We start from the raw sequence: 21,569 nt of genomic DNA on the forward strand, positions 1-21,569 counted from the left end.
AGGTGACAAAGTGTCATTTGTCAGACATAACTTGAGGTTTCTTAATTTTGGTGTTCATAAAATTGATTTGCTTATATTATTTTTGCTTTTTTAAAAATGTTTTTTTCATACTGGTTTCAGATTTGTTATATTTTTTTAAAATTCTTTATTTAAATAGAATTGGCTAAAAATTAATCCCCCCCAATTAAATGCTCAATCCCCCCATAAGGGAAAGAAAGACATATATTAAAATGACCCTGGGGCAGGAAGAATGAATTTCCTTCAAATGTTTACGTTTCTTATGTTTTAACCCGGATCAAAATTATATCCTTGGGGTAATAGCATTCAGAGTAAAAGAACCTTAAATTTCCTTTCAGTTTCTTGTGTGTGTATGTTTTGATATTTCTTACACCCTTTTTAAATTAATCAAGTTTTGTGAGTGTGATCTAGGAAGTCTGTACATGATCAATCTTGACAATAAAATAATAGAAAAACGGATTCCTTTATATTCCCTCATGGTGTGCAGTTTCTGATATTGTGTGTTGTTTCTGAATATCCGGAATAAAGTTTAACGGTTATAAACGTAAGACTTAATTGTGTGCTTAATTTTGAAATGATGATCAACAATGAAATAACAAAAAATGCACTGTTATGGAAATTGAAAACGGTAAGTATATGCAAATAATATATGCAAATAGGAAATATGCAAATATGGTACTTTAGTCATGTAGGACTTGTACTGTTTTCGTACAGTTTGAACATTCCTTGTACTGTTTATCCAGCAAGGCAGAGTCCAAGCCTTAAAACTCAATGGAAATGTAGAACCTTAAAAGATGTCAAAATATCGCAATTTTGCTTAGAAACAAATTTTCCAATCTGCCTACTGCAGCTGGTTACGTAATGTGTTTATGTGTGGTCAGCTGTTGACCTGGATTTCAATAATTATTGATAAGGGTCACGCAGTTTCAATGACCTTGAAGAATGACGTCAGCGTCACGTGCTCAACTTCCGAAATTGGCTGTTTAAGGGGTCAATAATTGTTGGTGTGGGATAAGTTGCAATTACACTTTTGTGAAAATCTGACGATAGGAATTAAAAAGATGAAAATAATGTTTTGATTTCCGAAATAATTATTTAAAGTAAGGTTTGTGAGCAGTGTTCCCCTTTTTGTGAATGAAATATAGCGAGATATGCGCAAAAGGGAATTAAGACTTACCCACTAGAAGTGGTATCGTCCTGCATAGTTATTGTTTTGGTTCGGTTCGGCTAACTTCGGTTTACGTTTTGTGATGTGTATATCGCGCAAGATCCTAGGGTGTATCTTTTCTGCACAGGAACAGCTGTTTTTCGACGAAAAAATTCACCTGATTTTAGCCCTTCAAAATGTCGTCACCGCCGCCGAATAAACGACGGATGGACACGGACGTAGTCAAGCTGTATCCTTTTGTTTTTCGACGTATTATTTTATGAATTTGGGGAGAAAAATGTCGGTGATTGAAACGGTCATTTTTGCACTTTTCGACCGCTGTCGATGCGGGTGTCTGTGTTGTTGGAAACTGCTGACGTCTACGTCTGTTTTGGGGTGGACCAAAAATATATCTTCAAAATTATAATACAATGGCCCCTGTTTGTTTTTCTTTTTCAATATAGTCGCCAGAGTCGTGATTTAGTAATTATGAAAACAATTTACGATTAAGTGTCTTTTTTTGCTTTTATAAGTTTAAGAAGGAAATACAAAAAATGAATAGGCCTATTCTGTTTTCTAAAATAACTTTTTCGTATTTTCCTGTAGTGCTGTGCACACTGTATATTTTGCTTAATGAATAGCGATGCATGTAGTTCATTACCGTTTGAACCATGAATTTCCAGTGAAGTGACGCATAGCCAAAATTTCGGTAACCGTTGCAAAAAAATAATAATAACCAAACAAACAAACAAATAAACAAACAAACAAATTAAATACACCAGAAAAGAAATTGGTAACGTTTTGTGGGTATTCTATCACCAAATAGTTGATTACCAACATGAATGTGAATTGCGAATGTCACAGAACATACACAAATTCAACGGAGTTGAAAAGTGTACAACTGTTGAGGAATTTAAAACATTTATGCTTGCTGTGACATCACAAATTACTGTTTGCTTTGCTTCGGTACTGGGAATGACCAGACCCGCGTCACAAAAGAGGATGGTGTATACATCCCTCTATACTGATTTAAGCGAATACTGTAAATCAAAGGAGTTACTGCATGAGCCAGGGTTAACATGATTTTAACATCAATAGGTGGGCGAGGACATCCAGGAATGTTTTACATTGGCTTATAAATCTAGCTCCCAGACCTATGTTCTTGGAACTCAATGGTCCATGAGTCTAGATTGTTGAATGGTAACGCAAACTGGTATGCAAATGAATAGATGTTAACATCAGATGATGTCAGCCAACCCTCTACCTATTGAATAAATTCATAACTGCTTAGAACAGAAAGACATTGCTCAGCAACAGTATGTAGGTTACCAGCCAAATACCATGTGATGTGCATTGCCTTTTAACTGGTTTCCAGCTGATTTTGCTTAGTAGCAAAAGGAGCTTAGCACGTTTTACCGCAAAGCACCTCCATGAAAATGGGCAAAGTAGAGTTAACCCTCATTTTCAGGAGGCCTGTCTGTACTCTTTCTGCCCCAGTGGGGTACTTTGTGGAAATAAGACAAGTCTGTAACTGAGTAAATATTTACCTATCGCGGTAGAATTGCGTTAACGCAGCTTGTGAAATATTGTCCAATTACGTGATACAAAAATGGACGCGGAATGCGCAAAATCTGAGTCAAACAAAACTTAACGTAAAGAATTCCATAGGGTTGTCTAAGGGATGGGCTAACTCGCAAACGGCGATACCGGTAGGTCAATTATACGTATGAGTTAAACATTTGCTTATTGCCCATCTTGATTTTTTAGATGTGAAACACGTAATTGCGTACATATTCATGTACCTATGTATGTACATGTATGCTTTGTACACTCAACAGCATTACAATTTTATAGGTAACATTATGTGTATTTCATGTTAATGAGCAATTAACATATAAAGTCTACAGAGGATGTGGCTGTTGTGTTGTGACGCTATCTTCATTATGCAGGTTGAGTTCTGTGGAGTCTATACAATGTGTATGATGTTAATATTCAGGAAGTGAGTTGTCAGTTTGCCAACTTTGCATTCATGTCTATATCAATAAAATAAGACTGGTGCCACATAAAATGTAGTTGACATGTCTGTGTGAGATATAGGGCCTACATTAGCTTCAGAATTATAGGCCTACACATTGTGATCCGTAAAGAACGTTTTCAAAAAGAAACAAATGTAGCTCGAATTATGACTATCGCTCTAACGGCTCGATTTTTGAGAACCTATTTTTTTTACCCCGAAATTCCTCCGTGCAGTAATAACCCAAAACAAAAAATTTCCATTGTGTACATGTACATGTATGTAGTTGTGTGGACGTTCGTAAGGTACTTTTTAACGATCTCTATTATCATTTCATGGTAAATTATGCGTTTTCGAGCCCAAAAGGGCGCCTTCTCTCAAGAGTTTTTTCATGTACATGAAGTCCATTTATAAAATCTTTCCCTAGTTTTAATGTTTGGTGATCGGACTGCGCAGTGCGTATGTACTGGTTTGACCTGATCTTCAAAATGACTTTACTAGCTGTGACTTGTTCCGGTGCTCTTCAACAAGTTTGATTTCTCTCCATAAATTTCAATTTGTATGTTTTATTCCAACCAAAAGAACTCTTCTCTTGTTCGGCGTCTGCAATCCTCCAAAAAAAAAAGGTTTTTATTTTGGGCAAAAAGTGATCTGCCTTGAGAACAGACTGGCTCCCGGGCCATACATTATTGATACTGGTTGTGGGACGGGAACCATCTTACCCTGCGAGAATAGAATTATTGTCGGGCCGCAAGCAATTTGACATTTTAGAGCGGCATTCCTCATGGAGTCCTCGCTACTCTGTGCATGTTATTAAAGTTGGATTCCCCATGCTATTTTCGAAATTCATCCTTAAAAAAATACCAATTTTGTAAATTGCTGTTTTTCTAGCATTACAAAAGTTATTCACTTTTTAATGAGACCTGCATCGACCCAAAAAATAAATTGGTCCATGTTTATTGAATTATTTACTTTACTTGCAAACACCCACGAAAGCTACCGTAGTGTGTAAAGGACATAGTGCATGAGTGCATTATTTGTGCATGTCTTTCACAAAGTATACACAACCATTTTCCATCTGAATATGCACAACCCTGTAGCATCTTCACAATAGAGCGGGCATGAATGTGTAGGGCACACAGCATAGGCATACATGTCTTTTTCACCTTTTTTGTACTTTTGTATGGAGTCCACAGGGAGATACGTAACTCAAAGAGGTGAATTGCCCCAAAAAACCTCCATGTCACCAAAATGGTCTCCATCAATTAATCAAAAGTAAAAGTAGTTATAGTCATAATGACTCATATTCGGTTTTGGATCTCTTAACGGCTGCACTGAATAGAAACCAACTGAATGTATGTATTTCACAATGTCCTATAGTTTACCTCAAAAACCTGCGAGATTTTATGAGAATACAGGACATCTGCTGTCCGGTCACCATGTATAAGATCTACAATGTTTGTAATGTTCTATTTTTGGCACTTACAGTATTTTGTGTTGAAAGAAAAGAAAGCAATATAATTTACAATATATTCGATGACTAAAATTATAAAATTAAAATTGTTGACTTCAACTTCCGTTCGATCAGTCAAACAGATAACAAGTGGGTAAATTCAAACAGGAGAGTCTGTGATAGACTAGTCAGTGTTTGATACATATACCAAGATGTGCACATAAAATGTGAATGTGGACTGGCAAGACTTACACGTACCCTCTATTGGCAATGCAACATCCTTATTACATGCACTGATAAAAAACATGTACAATTATGGCGAGACTTACACGTACCCTCTATTGGCAATGCAAAATCCTCATTGCATGCGCTGATAACAAACCTGTACACGCACTCACCCATCGTTTGATTTATTGCATATTATGATAGTAAAACATGGTGGAGTAATGTGGATGTTTATAAACAAGGATTTGCCCATGTTCAGTAGGCCTAACAAAATGAGTTGCATTTTGCCTCCATAAATAGACATGAGTCTATTTATTAACCACAGTCAAGCAATTCCGTAAAAATGTGCGTACATTAATGATGTGCATCGGGTCGGGTTGACCAGGCCAAACCGACCCGAAACATTAGAGATATAAACGGAATCCGAACCGAAACCGATCTTAACTCCCTCAAACCGACCCGACCCGACAAAAAATAAGGTACCGTAAAACCGACCAGAACTGACCCGAACCCGAACCGACCCAAAAACCCCAAATATCTGGCTTAACAAAGTAATCACTTTTTTGTGCCTGCCCTTGCCCACCTGGCATGAATTTGTTTGCAAAACCATCGTCTCTCTCTCATACTCAGTACGTGGGTTGATCGAGAGTAACTCCGCTTATTGACAAACGTATGGTATCACCACGAGGTATCATGAAAACTGTTACAATCTATCTATTTCACTGTCAGTCCCCATCTGACCCCAGTGATATTTACCCCCACTTCCAAAAATTAGAAAAGATACACCCCTAAAATTAGTTCTATAGCCCATCGCCATAGTGGAAAAAGATGCATATGCTCCATTTCGAAATAGAGCAAATTCAGGGCCCAATATTCATCCGAATTTTACAGAAACACAAATTCGCAGTCCTGTATACGGCAGCCATTACCTTCTTGTTTACAAATCCTCAAGTTCGTGGCCTACAAAATGCTCAAATACATTGTAGCAGAGAATTTCTAGGGCATGCAATTGGGATTTGGCAAGTGTAGGCATTTTTGGGCCCATTTACTGGCCTGCACCCTCGACATAACGTCAGCCCCACTTTTATGCATGCAGCCAGAATTTAACCAAACATGCCAAAGGTTATCCAGTGAGATATTGTTATTTTGGGGGCATAAAGCTTGATATCACCGTGTACTGGTGAGCGAGCAGATTTTTCATAAAAGTTAAGCTTATCCACTGTGATGTATGTAATGGAGCTTTAGGATTATGCTAATTTGATCGCATATAAACCAACAGGAATTAATAATTAGGCTATTGATAACCCCAACACCTATCCTGCCTATAAATAGTTTAATTAGTTGCCTAGCGTCAAGGTTTAATAATTGCCCAAAATAGTGTTTAAAGAGGCGTTGTATTTGCTCCCATATCAAGGTCCGTGAAAGATGTTATACTTATAGCTAAAGTTGAAAGCATGCTGGGGCCTTGTCCACAGGTAGCATTCTGTATGTAATTGCACACTTGGTGCATGGCGTCAATTCCTTTAACCTTTTCAAAACTACTAGTGACATCCGTGTTTTTAAACTTCCATCATGTCCATGGGGAGAATTTGTAGGGGTTTTCCATGAATCCTTGAGTATCAGTTTGCATAAAAGTCAGTTTCATCAGAAATATGTTTTTAAACAGATTTGGATGTATTCAAATTGATGAATGGGGGTCTGTTGTTGCGACTGTTTTACAGAAACACAATGACTCATTCCTTAAGCATTTAAAATAAATACGACAAACGTGGGCTGTGGATATGAGTAATTCTGTTTGTGTTGTCCCATGGACATTGGGGGGAAAGTAAAAAAGTGTACTTCAATGTTTGAAGGTTCATGTACATGTCTATGTAAATGTCAAACGTCTTAAGCACGCTATTTTTGAAATAAGTCGAAAGTTTGTTTTCACAAGTTTTAGGCATGTTTAGTACATGTACCATACATGTACATGTAGGTTCACAGAGTCAGCTGTTTCTAAAAAACGCATGTAGATTATTTTTTTGTTCTTGAGGTTCTTTCTGATCATGCAGCCTTCACTCCCTATAGTTAGCCTTTGTGTTTGGCAATACATGTATACACAGTCGACTCTCGTTAGTACACTGTTAATACAAAATTCTGGTTATAACAAACATAAAGCCTTGGTCCCAACTGTGCATTTATGTGCACAATGAATGGGACTGATGTTCCTCTTAATACAAAATTCCGATACAACAAACAATTTGGCTAGGTCCGAACGAGTTTGTTGTAACGAGACGCGACTGTACATTATAAACAATTTTGTTGATGAAGTACATCACGTGTATGTATGATAGTTGCATCCATGAACAATTGTTTTTATAGAGGTTGGGCCATCTGAAGTGCACTACGTATAATTATAATAATAATAAAGAACAGTTGGAAAAGTGCCAGTATCTGCCAAGCATGACGCTTGTGATATTAAAATACTGGTACAAAGAAAAACGTATTATATAACTGCAAAAATTGTGGAAGAACAGATGGGTTTTGAGGGTAGATTTTAATGTAGACAGGGATTTCTTTTGGTGTACCGGTAGTATTGCCTACCGGTATACGTGTAAATTAGGTACCATTAAGGAGACACGGTATCGTAATTTCTTCGAACGGTGGGAGACATCGGTCATTAGGGAGACATATTCATGTCTCCCTAATGTCACAGGCCCCCTTTAGAGGTACTGTCGCAATTAAGTTATATTTGTTGCTTGTGGTCTAATTAGTAAACATACCGAAATTCATGGGAAAAGGACAAGAGAATATTGGGTTAGGTCACATTTAAGTTTGAAAAAATGTGTGCACAAGTCTATGGGGATGTCTCCCAAATGTCCTATCCAGGGTAATTATTATTATTATTATTATTATTATTACTAATCATTTCTGGTAATGAAACCAAGGATTCCTCAAAAGTGCCCTAGGCACTGTAGCTCGCAAGCCTGAAGAAACCTGTGGAGAAAAGACAATGAGAAGAAATTACAGTTGTAGAGGTGGGAGGAAAAGCCCAGAAGAATATTCTGGGGAAAACCCACGGAATCAGGTAGGGACTGAAAACCCAATCCACATGTTGGCCCAGGCGGGATTCGAACCCGGGGCACAGCGTTGGAAGGCGATGAAAGTACCGCTATGCCAACCTGACTCCCTAGGAGATTATTGCAAAGTTTCCGGGGCAGCATGAGACAGAGACCGATGACCCCAAGAGTCAGGTACGAGGGACAGTCAATTGATAATTCTCGTGATCGGAGATTTCTTGCTGACTGGTACAATGTGGTTAAGTCATTGATGTAACTGGGTGAAGTGTCATTGTAGTGAATGGAATACATGAAGGAGAACGTTACCATATGAGAATTATTTGTAGGCTATCAAACGAACTGCAAATATGGCTGAAATTGAGAGTGGCAGTTCAGTTCTTGAAATTAGTATAATTGACATGTATAACCACACTGACAAGTAGAAAAAAAAACACTATCAGGGAATGTCTGTGTAAAAGTTCTGCTGAAGTGGCTCATGCATTTAAATTAATGTTAATTAATTGTTGTAGAACATTGTTGTTGTTTTTCACTAATTATTGGTAAAAAAATGACTTTTTAATTTCTGATATTGAAGTGGGAAATTTTTTTTTTAGTACTTCAGTGATTAAGATGAAGCGTTCTTCAGAATCTTTCTTAAACTTTTGGACTTGTTCTTGAACTAGGAACTGAACTATAAAAAAAATTAAGTAATTACCTGTCAGCAAGTATGAAATTTAATTGTATACTTCCTGCTTGGGGGACTTTAGATTTAGAGTACAATTTTACTTTCCACGGTAAAGTTATCCCATGGGTACCCGGTAGACATCAGTTTTTTTTTAACCCTATAACCACCCTGATTCCATCCAAATCCATACCCCTGTTTTGGAGTATTTCGGCAGATTGGATACCTCCATATTGAAAACAGGGGGATTTTGATGGATTGAGGATTGTAAGCCTATAGCGGTACATGTACTGCGGGATTTTGATAGATTCAGGATACCTCCATACTGAGCAGCCACCAACACCAACATTTGTATGCATAACACAATAGGTGGATTTTTTTTGCGGATTCAGGATACTTAATTTCTAGTAAAGATAACCAAGGGTTTAGGGTTCATGTAAAGATACTTGCCTGTCATCATGCAGCACATTTTGATGCGACAAATGAGTTTCATGATGCATGCAATCATTAAATTCCTGCAACATTGAATTGAAAAATTGCATAAATAAAATATGTAATTCCATTACGATACACATACCAGTCTGCTCATATTTATAAACCCTAACTCTCCTTTATCATCCAAAATGAATCCTCCTGGCAGTTTTGGATGATTTTGGAAGGTTAATTTTGAGGCTGAATTAATGGGGAAAATAGGGTCAGTTGATTTTGGAGCGCTGCGCATTGTGTCCGAATTCGTAGCCCATGTCCCAGCATTGTTTGTGTTCAGTCATGCATAATTGAGCCCCGCATTATGCTCGATATCATCTGCACTTAAATGTCATCGGCACTGCCTCAACCCGTTAACAGTAAGTGTTGGGGGATTTTGAAGGATTGAGGCAATGGTCACCCCTCCACCGAAAAAAATTCAAGGAATAACGGATAATTTTGGAGGATCGATTGAGGCTGAATCCAATTTTTTACATGGTGGCAATTGGAGGATTTTGCAGGATTGAGCATGGTTCCCAGCAAAAAGGGCTTATAGGGTTAAAGCCATGTAGAGTATTTGCAATTGCCCGAAAAATAACCCAACAATTTAAAAACAGACACCTTGCTCAAAGTGAGAACAAAACTGGTATCAGCAAGATATACCATGTGAAAATATTCTGCCTAAAATAGGATCATTTGGAATAAACCAACATTGAAGATGGTTTCAAAATGGGTGCCCTTGGGCACACTTTTTGACGTGCATAACCCTAATGTACTGGTACCTGAATCCATCAAAATCCATACCCCTGTTTTAGAGTTTTTCGGCGGATTCAGGATACCTCCATATTGAAAACAGGGGTATTTTGATGGATTCTGGATTGTAAGCCTAGTGGTACTGCAGGATTTTGATGGATTCAGGGTACCTCCATAAGCAGTCACCAACACCAACATTTTTGTGCATGACACAATAGGTGGATTTTGGCGGAATAGGGATACTGGAAGTTCCTGGCCTTGGCAGCGAGCGGTCTAGCTAAGGCCAAGAGAGCAGATCCCATTCAGGGAAATCTACCGCCAGGCAATGGGCACAATCACATCAGGGGGAATAGAATCAGTTTAAATGACACAGAAACATGCGAGCACTCAAGTCTAATGAATTGGAGGCGTAAATAAATTACCAATGAATGTCACTTTAATCATGAATTCAACTTTGCCTATCAAACGCAAACGCTCAAATTCTATTCTGGACTGTTCTAACTCATCCTCACCATGCTGCGCATCTATTCTCGATTGCGCCAGCTCTTCTTATCCATGGCTGAAGTATTAGCTTCCATTTTGCCACAATGAACAGTTGCACATCTGCTCAGCCCACCACTCGAGTGTGCTATTTCTCAATTTATCAATCAGCCAATTAGAACTCCCACTTATTCAGGTATTTCTACGATTCTTACCCTATGGCCACCCTCAAGTGCCGCATTCAACTCTTTTCACTGCTACTGCCGTATGGTCACCCTCAAGTGCCACATTCAGCTCTTTTCTCTGCTACTGCCGCATGGTCACCCTCAAGTGCCACATTCAACTCTTTTCTCTGCTACTGCCGCATGGTCACCCTCAAGTGCCACATTCAACTCTTTTCTCTGCTACTGGCATATGGCCCCCCTCAAGTGCCATATTCAACTCTGTTCTCTGCTACTGCCGCATGGTCACCCTCAAGTGCCGCATTCAACTCTTTTCTCTGCTACTGCCGCATGGTCACCCTCAAGTGCCACATTCAACTCTTTTCTCGGCTACTGCCGCATGGTCACCCTCAAGTGCCACATTCAACTCTTTTCTCTGCTACTGCCGTATGGTCACCCCCAAGTGCCACATTCAAATCTTTTCTTGGCTACTGCCGCATGGTCACCCTCAAGTGCCACATTCAACTCTTTTCTCTGCTACTGCCGTATGGTCACCCTCAGGTGCCACTTTCAACTCTTTTCTCGGCTACTGCCGCATGGTCACCCTCAAGTGCCACATTCAACTCTTTTCTCTGCTACTGCCGTATGGCCACCCTCAAGTGCCACATTCAACTCTTTTCTCCGCTACTGCCGCATGGTCACCCTCAAGTGCCACATTCAACTCTTTTCTCTGCTACTGCCGTATGGTCACCCTCAAGTGCCACATTCAACTCTTTTCTCTGCTACTGCCGTATGGTCACCCTCAAGTGCCACATTCAACTCTTTTCTCTGCTACTGCCGTATGGTCACCCTCAAGTGCCACATTCAACTCTTTTCTCTGCTACTGCCGCATGGTCACCCTCAGGTGCCACATTCAACTCTTTTCTCTGCTACTGCCGCATGGTCACCCTCAAGTGCCACATTCAACTCTTTTCTCTGCTACTGCCGTATGGTCACCCTCAAGTGCCACATTCAACTCTTTTCTCTGCTACTGCCTTATGGTCACCCTCAAGTGCCACATTCAACTCTTTTCTCTGCTACTGCCCTATGGCCACCCTCAAGTGCCACATTCAACTCTTTTCTCTGCTACTGCCGTATGGTCACCCTCAAGTGCCACATTCAACTCTTTTCTCTGCTACTGCCGTATGGTCACCCTCAAGTGCCACATTCAACTCTTTTCTTGGCTACTGCCGCATGGTCACCCTCAAGTGCCACATTCAACTCTTTTCTCTGCTACTGCCGCATGGTCACCCTCAAGTGCCACATTCAACTCTTTTCACTGCTACTGCCGTATGGTCACCCTCAAGTGCCACATTCAGCTCTTTTCTCTGCTACTGCCGCATGGTCACCCTCAAGTGCCACATTCAACTCTTTTCTCTGCTACTGCCGCATGGTCACCCTCAAGTGCCACATTCAACTCTTTTCTCTGCTACTGGCATATGGCCCCCCTCAAGTGCCATATTCAACTCTGTTCTCTGCTACTGCCGCATGGTCACCCTCAAGTGCCGCATTCAACTCTTTTCTCTGCTACTGCCGCATGGTCACCCTCAAGTGCCACATTCAACTCTTTTCTCGGCTACTGCCGCATGGTCACCCTCAAGTGCCACATTCAACTCTTTTCTCTGCTACTGCCGTATGGTCACCCCCAAGTGCCACATTCAAATCTTTTCTTGGCTACTGCCGCATGGTCACCCTCAAGTGCCACATTCAACTCTTTTCTCTGCTACTGCCGTATGGTCACCCTCAGGTGCCACTTTCAACTCTTTTCTCGGCTACTGCCGCATGGTCACCCTCAAGTGCCACATTCAACTCTTTTCTCTGCTACTGCCGTATGGCCACCCTCAAGTGCCACATTCAACTCTTTTCTCCGCTACTGCCGCATGGTCACCCTCAAGTGCCACATTCAACTCTTTTCTCTGCTACTGCCGTATGGTCACCCTCAAGTGCCACATTCAACTCTTTTCTCTGCTACTGCCGTATGGTCACCCTCAAGTGCCACATTCAACTCTTTTCTCTGCTACTGCCGTATGGTCACCCTCAAGTGCCACATTCAACTCTTTTCTCTGCTACTGCCGCATGGTCACCCTCAGGTGCCACATTCAACTCTTTTCTCTGCTACTGCCGCATGGTCACCCTCAAGTGCCACATTCAACTCTTTTCTCTGCTACTGCCGTATGGCCCCCCTCAAGTGCCATATTCAACTCTTTTCTCTGCTACTGCCTTATGGTCACCCTCAAGTGCCACATTCAACTCTTTTCTCTGCTACTGCCCTATGGCCACCCTCAAGTGCCACATTCAACTCTTTTCTCTGCTACTGCCGTATGGTCACCCTCAAGTGCCACATTCAACTCTTTTCTCTGCTACTGCCGTATGGTCACCCTCAAGTGCCACATTCAACTCTTTTCTTGGCTACTGCCGCATGGTCACCCTCAAGTGCCACATTCAACTCTTTTCTCTGCTACTGCCGCATGGTCACCCTCAAGTGCCACATTCAACTCTTTTCTCTGCTACTGCCGTATGGTCACCCTCAAGTGCCACGTTCAACTCTTTTCTCGGCTACTGCCGCATGGTCACCCTCAAGTGCCACATTCAACTCTTTTCTCCGCTACTGCCGTATGGCTACCCTCAAGTGCCACATTCAACTCTTTTCTCTGCTACTGCCGTATGGTCACCCTCAAGTGCCACATTCAACTCTTTTCTCTGCTACTGCCGCATGGTCACCCTCAAGTGCCACATTCAACTCTTTTCTCTGCTACTGCCGTATGGCCACCCTCAAGTGCCACATTCAACTCTTTTCTCCGCTACTGCCGTATGGCTACCCTCAAGTGCCACATTCAACTCTTTTCTCCGCTACTGCCGTATGGCTACCCTCAAGTGCCACATTCAACTCTTTTCTCCGCTACTGCCGTATGGCCACCCTCAAGTGCCACATTCAACTCTTTTCTCCGCTACTGCCGTATGGCCACCCTCAAGTGCCACATTCAACTCTTTTCTCCGCTACTGCCGTATGGCCACCCTCAAGTGCCACATTCAACTCTTTTCTCTGCTACTGCCGTATGGTCACCCTAAAGTGCCACATTCAACTCTTTTCTCTGCTACTGCCGCATGGTCACCCTCAAGTGCCACATTCAACTCTTTTCTCTGCTACTGCCGTATGGTCACCCCCAAGTGCCACATTCAACTCTTTTCTTGGCTACTGCCGCATGGTCACCCTCAAGTGCCACATTCAACTCTTTTCTCGGCTACTGCCGCATGGTCACCCTCAAGTGCCACATTCAACTCTTTTCTCGGCTACTGCCGCATGGTCACCCTCAAGTGCCACATTCAACTCTTTTCTCTGCTACTGCCGTATGGTCACCCTCAGGTGCCACTTTCAACTCTTTTCTCTGCTACTGCCGCATGGTCACCCTCAAGTGCCACATTCAACTCTTTTCTCTGCTACTGCCTTATGATCACTCTCAAGTGCCACATTCAACTCTTTTCTCTGCTACTGCCGTATGGTCACCCTCAAGTGCCACATTCAACTCTTTTCTCTGCTACTGCCTTATGGTCACCCTCAAGTGCCACATTCAACTCTTTTCTCTGCTACTGCCTTATGGTCACCCTCAAGTGCCACATTCAACTCTTTTCTCTGCTACTGCCTTATGGTCACCCTCAAGTGCCACATTCAACTCTTTTCTCTGCTACTGCCTTATGGTCACCCTCAAGTGCCACGTTCAACTCTTTTCTCTGCTTCTGCCTTATGGTCACCCTCAAGTGCCACATTCAACTCTTTTCTCTGCTACTGCCGTATGGCTACCCTCAAGTGCCACATTCAACTCTTTTCTCTGCTACTGCCGCATGGTCATCCTCAAGTGCCACATTCAACTCTTTTCTCTGCTACTGCCGCATGGCCATCCTCAAGTGCCACATTCAACTCTTTTCTCTGCTAATGCCGTATGGCCACCCTCAAGTGCCACATTCAACTCTTTTCTCTGCTACTGATGCATGGTCACCCTCAAGTGCCACATTCAACTCTTTTCTCTGCTACTGACGCATGGTCACCCTCAAGTGCCACATTCAACTCTTTTCTCTGCTACTGCCGCATGGCCACCCTCAAGTGCCACATTCAACTCTTTTCTCTGCTACTGCCGCATGGCCACCCTCAAGTGCCGCATTCAACTCTTTTCTCTGCTACTGCCACATGGCCACCCTCAAGTGCCACATTCAACTCTTTTCTCTGCTACTGCCTTATGGTCACCCTCAAGTGCCACATTCAACTCTTTTCTCTGGCACTGCCGTATGGCCACCCTCAAGTGCCACATTCAACTCTTTTCTCTGCTACTGCCGCATGGCCACCCTCAAGTGCCACATTCAACTCTTTTCTCTGCTACTGCCGCATGGCCACCCTCAAGTGCCACATTCAACTCTTTTCTCTGCTACTGCCTTATGGTCACCCTCAAGTGCCACATTCAACTCTTTTCTCTGCTACTGCCGTATGGCCACCCTCAAGTGCCTCATTCAACTCTTTTCTCTGCTACTGCCGTATGGCCACCCTCAAGTGCCACATTCAACTCTTTTCTCTGCTACTGCCGCATGGTCACCCTCAAGTGCCACATTCAACTCTTTTCTCTGTTACTGCCGCATGGTCACCCTCAAGTGCCACATTCAACTCTTTTCTCTGCTACTGCCTTATGGTCACCCTCAAGTGCCACATTCAACTCTTTTCTCTGCTACTGCCTTATGGTCACCCTCAAGTGCCACATTCAACTCTTTTCTCCGCTACTGCCTTATGGTCACCCTCAAGTGCCACATTTAACTCTTTTCTCTGCTACTGCCGTATGGCCACCATCAAGTGCCACATTCAACTCTTTTCTCTGCTACTGCCGTATGGCCACCCTCAAGTGCCACATTCAACTCTTTTCTCCGCTACTGCCAACTCTTTTCAACCAAAAAAATACATTAAACCTACCAATTCACATATGTAACAGACTGCACCTGCTGCTTGTGCAAAATTTACAGTGTCAACTACCCTGATTCCCATCCTTTCTAGTGCACATTGCCTATCCCACATCTGACACCATTTGTGGCGACCCTGACCCAGCGCTATGGAAGTTTCTGGCCTTGGCAGCGAGCGGTCTAGCTTAGGTCAAGAGAGCAGATCCGTTTCGGGAAATCTACCGCCAGGCAATGGGCACAATCACATAAGGGGGAATAGAATCAGTTTAAATGACACAGAAACATGCGAGCACTCAAGTCTATTGAATTGGAGGTGTAAATAAATTACCAATGAATGCCACTTTAATCACGAATTCAACTTCGCCTATCAATACAATGTAATAACTATTACATTTACATATAAAGGAGAATTCACAAAACCCCTTTAACAGGTGTCCCCTTTATCAGGTGCACCTACACGTATTCCTTCACCAGGTGTTCCTGCATCAGGTGCTCCTGCATCAGGTGCTCCTGTATCAGGTGCTCCTGAATCAGGTGCAACCACTTTAGCAGGTGTCCCTGAACTTTCTGAGATATCTACCAAATGAGCAATGCAATTTCTTAGATCTATCTGAGCGGATAACAGAATCCGTAAACTTCTGAGTGTCATCTTAATTCTTCACTAAATTCTTGCTTCACTAAACACCTTTGTATCCACTTGGTTCTCTAAACATTTCCGCTTTAATAAAAATAGTGAACACTCACTGATTGCTGCTCTTTCCTACAACCCGCCACTCTCTGTACTAGGCATTTTCTTCTGCTATAGCTCTACACTCATTGATGCCAACTTCAAGACTGACCCACTACCTATACACTGCATGGCTCATAACTGCCTCCCCTTCATCATCTACACCAGCATGGTTCTCCCCACTACTTTGAAAATGTCTTGCACTAACCACAACTTTTCTGTGCTTATGCTGAGGCACACACAGTGTAACTACAGTCCTTTTAATTCCACTGTGCTTGTGGGCCCTATTCAATATTGCATGTATGTACATGTACCTATGCACTCTCTCTCAAATCTGTTTATACTGCACTGAATATCGAAAACGGTACATTGTGTTACAATACTTCCTAGTAAAAGTGCTCTTTAAAGGGGTTAGGGTTAATTAGCAATGGAATCCAGTTACGAAACCCCCAAAAATGCATTCCACCAAGCTGAAACTTAGTTAGTTGTTATACAAAAAAATTACATGCACAAAAAGCATATGATCCTAATACTAGATTCAGAAACACAATGACCAACATAAGTAATAAATAGTTTTACTAAGCAGAGGCCGGCCAGACACATTTTACGTTGAGAAAATTCCATGGCTATTTCTAAGAAAAACTATGACCAATTTGTATATGTACCATACTAGTACGTACCAAATATTGTACCAAATATTAAACCGTGAAAGCCCACTATTATGTAGTTACTCAACCATGTCTCTAAAGATATCTATGATTCATTCATTCCTCGAGAAGAGAAAAAAAAATGAAATATGGAGTATACAATGTATAAACTTTGTTTGGCTAGGCAACTCCTCGTTTCCCATTGTACACAATTGTTATGAATGAGTTTGTAGTCCATGGACACGTACGTACATGTATAGCCTTCAGTGGTTGTTCTGGTTTTTGGAAAAGTGCAGTCAGTTGATGTTGGTTTGTTGGATGGAATTCATCAAGTAATTGTACGGGTCAGTTGCTTCATTGTGTGGCATATTTGATAGTCACTCTTGACTTTGACAACCATTCATGCGCGAGACCACTACAACAATTTCACACTCGATTTTTTGTGATCCAATCCATTTATTTTTTTAAAGGTCCGCAATATGAAACGATCATTCATACTGATAAAGGATGGGACTTTTGTGTTAATTTGGTAAACATTTAGCAAATCTATGGAGTACCATTTAAAGGGAATGTACATCATTGGCTTTTGCTGTAATTTTCAGAAATGAACTATTTGAGGGGTAAGTATAATAGATCAAATTTTGTTACACTGACATGTTTTAAGTTTTTTCTTCGAAAATGCTGGAAAAACCAAGAAAAACAAAAAACGTTCCAGTAGTCTGGTCCCCTGGCTCCACTAAAGATAAAATGGATCAATTTCCAGATGCTGGAAAATTGTAAGTTAAGGGAACAAGTTTAGCTGGCCTGCACCCGTTCATGAATATATAACCAATAGCAAACAAAATTTGAACTGAATAAAAAATGGTAAATTTTGAGCAGTAGTTGCACAATAGTTGGGTTTTTCCAACGGTGGTCGGCCGACCACCGCTGGAAACAAATACAAAAACGCAATTTTCTTGAAAATGACTTCACACCAGGTGCCATAATTTTACAGGATGCTTTAGACTGTCTTGAAATACCAACATCCTAGTAAGGTATTTTGTAAAAACTTGGTAGATTTATTTTTCGATGTTTGCAAATGTTGTATATTCCCTTTAAGCGTTTAAACATTTAAACGTTTAAACGTAAAAACGTTTAGCCACTTCAAAGAGGCTGCCATCTGTCCCAGTATGTGTTTGCAATGGAGCACACCTGAATGTACATGTAGGTGCACAACAGTTAAACAAAGGGCATCATTGACCCCGATCTACAAAAAAAAATCGTTCATTGGACCGTCCTTTTGCTTTGGAAATAAAATGGGTTTAAAGGTATCCTTTATTTTTTTCTGTAAAATACACATTTAGGCCTATTACTTTGAGGGCAGACAGAGAAAACATGTCACTTTTTATATTATGGATTTTGTTTAAACATTATGGACAATTTGGAAACGGATGTAGAATTGTTATCGTTTAAAGTCGTTCAAACGATTATTAATGATCCATTTGTTAGTGCATGTGTAAGGGAGATTCTTTGGCCGTATAACCATGCACTCAAACACGTACATATGTCATTAAGTATGGACACCAGTGACATGAATATTGTGCACAATGTACCGTAGTACCAGGTTTATCTGTGCATGCATGCAGCTGTGTTGACATTGGTCGGCTTGGGTTTATTTTGACCTGTCCTGGATAAGTGGATGTGGGATCCCTGCACGCTGGCCCTCAAGTGATAAAAATGCAAATTATTTTACAGTTACTTGTCACTTTGAAGCCATTTTTCAGTCATGCATACAAATGTGTACGTTCAGATTGCTTTGCACCTACCGTATGTTTTGTACACATTTAGTCAGTCATCAGTTACGGTACTTATTTTTTTGAACACTTTTAGAAGTCAAGGCAGCCCTCGGCTGTAATATTGCAAATTACTTTTGGGTGAGGGTACATCTTCAGTGCGCATTCTTCTGATGTGTAGCTAAGCTTAGCGCTACCTGTATTATTATCATGACTGTACATGACTACATACATTTCTTCCTCATACAAATTTATGTGTCGTTGACAATGTGCCGCAATCATCACTGCACACCATATTGCGAATTAATTGGTCTGCTTTTGTCACGGTTGACTCTGGGGAAGGCAGCATAACAGTGCCCTCTGTGGGCTCAATGCACATGTGCATGTAGGCCTAGATACCCGCTCCATTCAATCAGACCGCTGGGCAAGCTAGACGTACATATTCGAACACGCCCTCCATGATGTTTGACGCTCACGAGAAGACGCGCTGGTTTGTGCACATTAACCCGCTACGCAAACATACATTCTGTGCCGCAGTCAAAATCAATCAAGAGACTGTATTTAACAGTTAAGAGCTCCCAGCCTACAGAAAGCAGGATTAGTGGCTGTGACTGTTTATGTTACTTGCTACAGCGATGCTTTGACTGTACACGTACTGGTAGGTGATTGATAAGCCAGCTGGGCCTACCAGTTGCCTGTTTTTGTCTGTTGACTGAATTTGACTAGTCAGGGTGTTTGCTTGAAATATGATCTGACTGTTGGTGACTAGCCTGTGAAAAAGGCTAGCAGGGGAAGATCGAGGATAACTTTTTGTGACTGTCTGTGACTGATCAAACAGCAGGAGGGTTAAAGAATAACATTAGTCATGTGTACTCCGCACCATACACGCACAATGCACACACAGCTGGTACGTGCACACTGTGTGTACCGTCCATGCCTAGAGCTTGAAAGTGGTTGAATATCGCCATCTACTGCCCGTCCATAGTTCCAGTACAATTACAATCCTGCTTGATAGATAGATTTATAATTATATGCATGCATACCGATCAAAAACACAGTATCTCAGTTTTTGCATTAATTAAACACATCATGATTATTTGGTCAATTTTGGTGGGTTTTTTTCTTCAAAGATATAAAATTAACACAAATATCCAAATTTGTCATGCGGTACCTTCAAAGTGCCTGGCCTTGCTTTATTTTATATTCCCGTATAATTATCTTGTGATAAACATGGACACGAACTAATTGAATCCTGCTGGATACCTATATTGTGCAGTGTTTGCATACTATTTACGTACAATGTACACTTGGTCATATGCATCCTATAGTCCGGTATAGAGTTCAGAATTTCCCTCACAGTACCTGGATGACACAGTACCCGTACGTGATAGATGTACCGCTGATGTAAATAGACATGACTTGCAGTTTGTTTTTCAAGGACTGTTGTCAGTGGGACGAAATGAATTTGCTTGACTTTTTTCTTGTTTAGATACTAAAGGTCTCTCAACTTCATTAGTGCACTCAGGTTCTTATTATCAAGAGCATAGAGCTCTATGTTTTATAGAAGAGGATTACTGGGGTTTTTTTGCTGGGAATATTTTTTTAATTTTTCGGAGTTGGAGAGAACTACGCTTGAGTTATTTCCATGCTACTGTATTGTTTCATTGATCTGTATTAACTAATACTACTTTAGGCATGAGAGAGTAGTGGATTTTTCTTCCCGAGTGCTCGCAAAGAAAATACTTGCGAGTAGTTGAGTACACACAACTTGTTGACCGCATTCCCATAAAAGCAGAAAAATGACATGTGCGTTTAAATATGATGGAAAACTACAAGCTAAAAGCGTGCAAGTCACATCACATTCTTCAGCACTGAGATATCCTTACTGTGCAACGTTTCGGATCATTTACTTAATTTTTTTTTCTTCTGACGAGTGTGAGAGAGAGGTGGAGGGAGTGATTCCCTGTTTGCAGGGGACGTATTAAGCCGTGAACCCTCAACCTAAATTGCTACTCGTGAGTACCTGTTTCTACTCGCGCCAGGACGAGAACTCGAGTAGATGAAAAACCACGAGTAGAACGAGAACTTGAGTAAGCAAGTTACTCGCCCAGCAGTATTCTACTTCACTAAAAAAAATTTAAACATTACCAAGTTTAATAAGTTAATTGTGGCTATATGTGTATATTTAAGCATTTTACATAATTTATGTAGAGTCGGACTATGTGTCAATACCCCGTCCTCTTTCAATGAATATTTTATAGGAATTTTGTTTCCCATCTGTGTGTGGCATTTAGTATTCACTGCTGGCGTTTGGGAATAGAAATGTAATTAATCAATGGAGATTGACGGGATAAACCTTCCTAAAAAGCACTAAAGCACATGCGCACAGTCAACAGTCCATGTGTAAATAAGGCCATTTTGTGTATAGCTTTCGTAGTGCAATGGAAAAAGTTCAGGCTGAAACTTTGCATATTATTGAATACCCCATTCAATCTGCATAAAAAAAATTGGCAAAAAAAAAGCAAATCCGACCGACCGACCCTATTTTTGAAAGGCATGTAATCGGAAGCAGAACTTTTTTTTTTCGGCCTAAACGTCGTAACTTGATTCAGCACAATTGTCGCCTATATACAGTCCACATGCCAGAACTTGTAAATATTCAAATCTTTCTTCCGAGCCATGCTTATGAAGGATTGCAGGGATTAAATGATACACCTCATCCAGGCACCTCAACCAGGCACCCCATGGCTTTGAAGATTTGAAACCTGGCTGGGTTTTTTTTAGGGGGGGGGTGGGAGTTGATAAGCTATATAAATGCTCATGAAACTCTTGAAATTCCAGTATGGTGTTCAACGCCTCTTTTAACGGAATTATACATACAGTCTCCATTGAATGCTGTGCAAAAAGACAGACATCAAAAATCCTTCGCCCATCTCCTCAGAAATACAAGAGAATGCAATTAGGTGCGCGAGTCTTCAACTTCATTTGTAAGATAATTGCATTACAGGTG

The 21,569-nt window shown here is 41.1% G+C and overlaps 1 protein-coding gene across 1 annotated transcript in view; it reads left to right on the forward strand.

Annotated features, from left to right (window-relative positions):
- Positions 1-1,247: 1,247 nt before the first annotated feature.
- The window catches only part of LOC119726634 (ubiquitin-conjugating enzyme E2 H), a 42,786-nt gene continuing 22,464 nt past the window's right edge, over positions 1,248-21,569 (forward strand). The window contains exon 1 of the mRNA XM_038198389.1: positions 1,248-1,415. Within this exon, the coding sequence (XP_038054317.1) occupies positions 1,363-1,415 (53 nt within the window). The 5' untranslated portion in view covers positions 1,248-1,362. The remainder of the gene's footprint in view (positions 1,416-21,569) is intronic.

This window comes from Patiria miniata, unplaced genomic scaffold (genome assembly GCF_015706575.1).
Source record: "Patiria miniata isolate m_02_andy unplaced genomic scaffold, ASM1570657v1 HiC_scaffold_2, whole genome shotgun sequence".
NCBI classification, from domain to species: Eukaryota; Metazoa; Echinodermata; class Asteroidea; order Valvatida; family Asterinidae; genus Patiria; species Patiria miniata.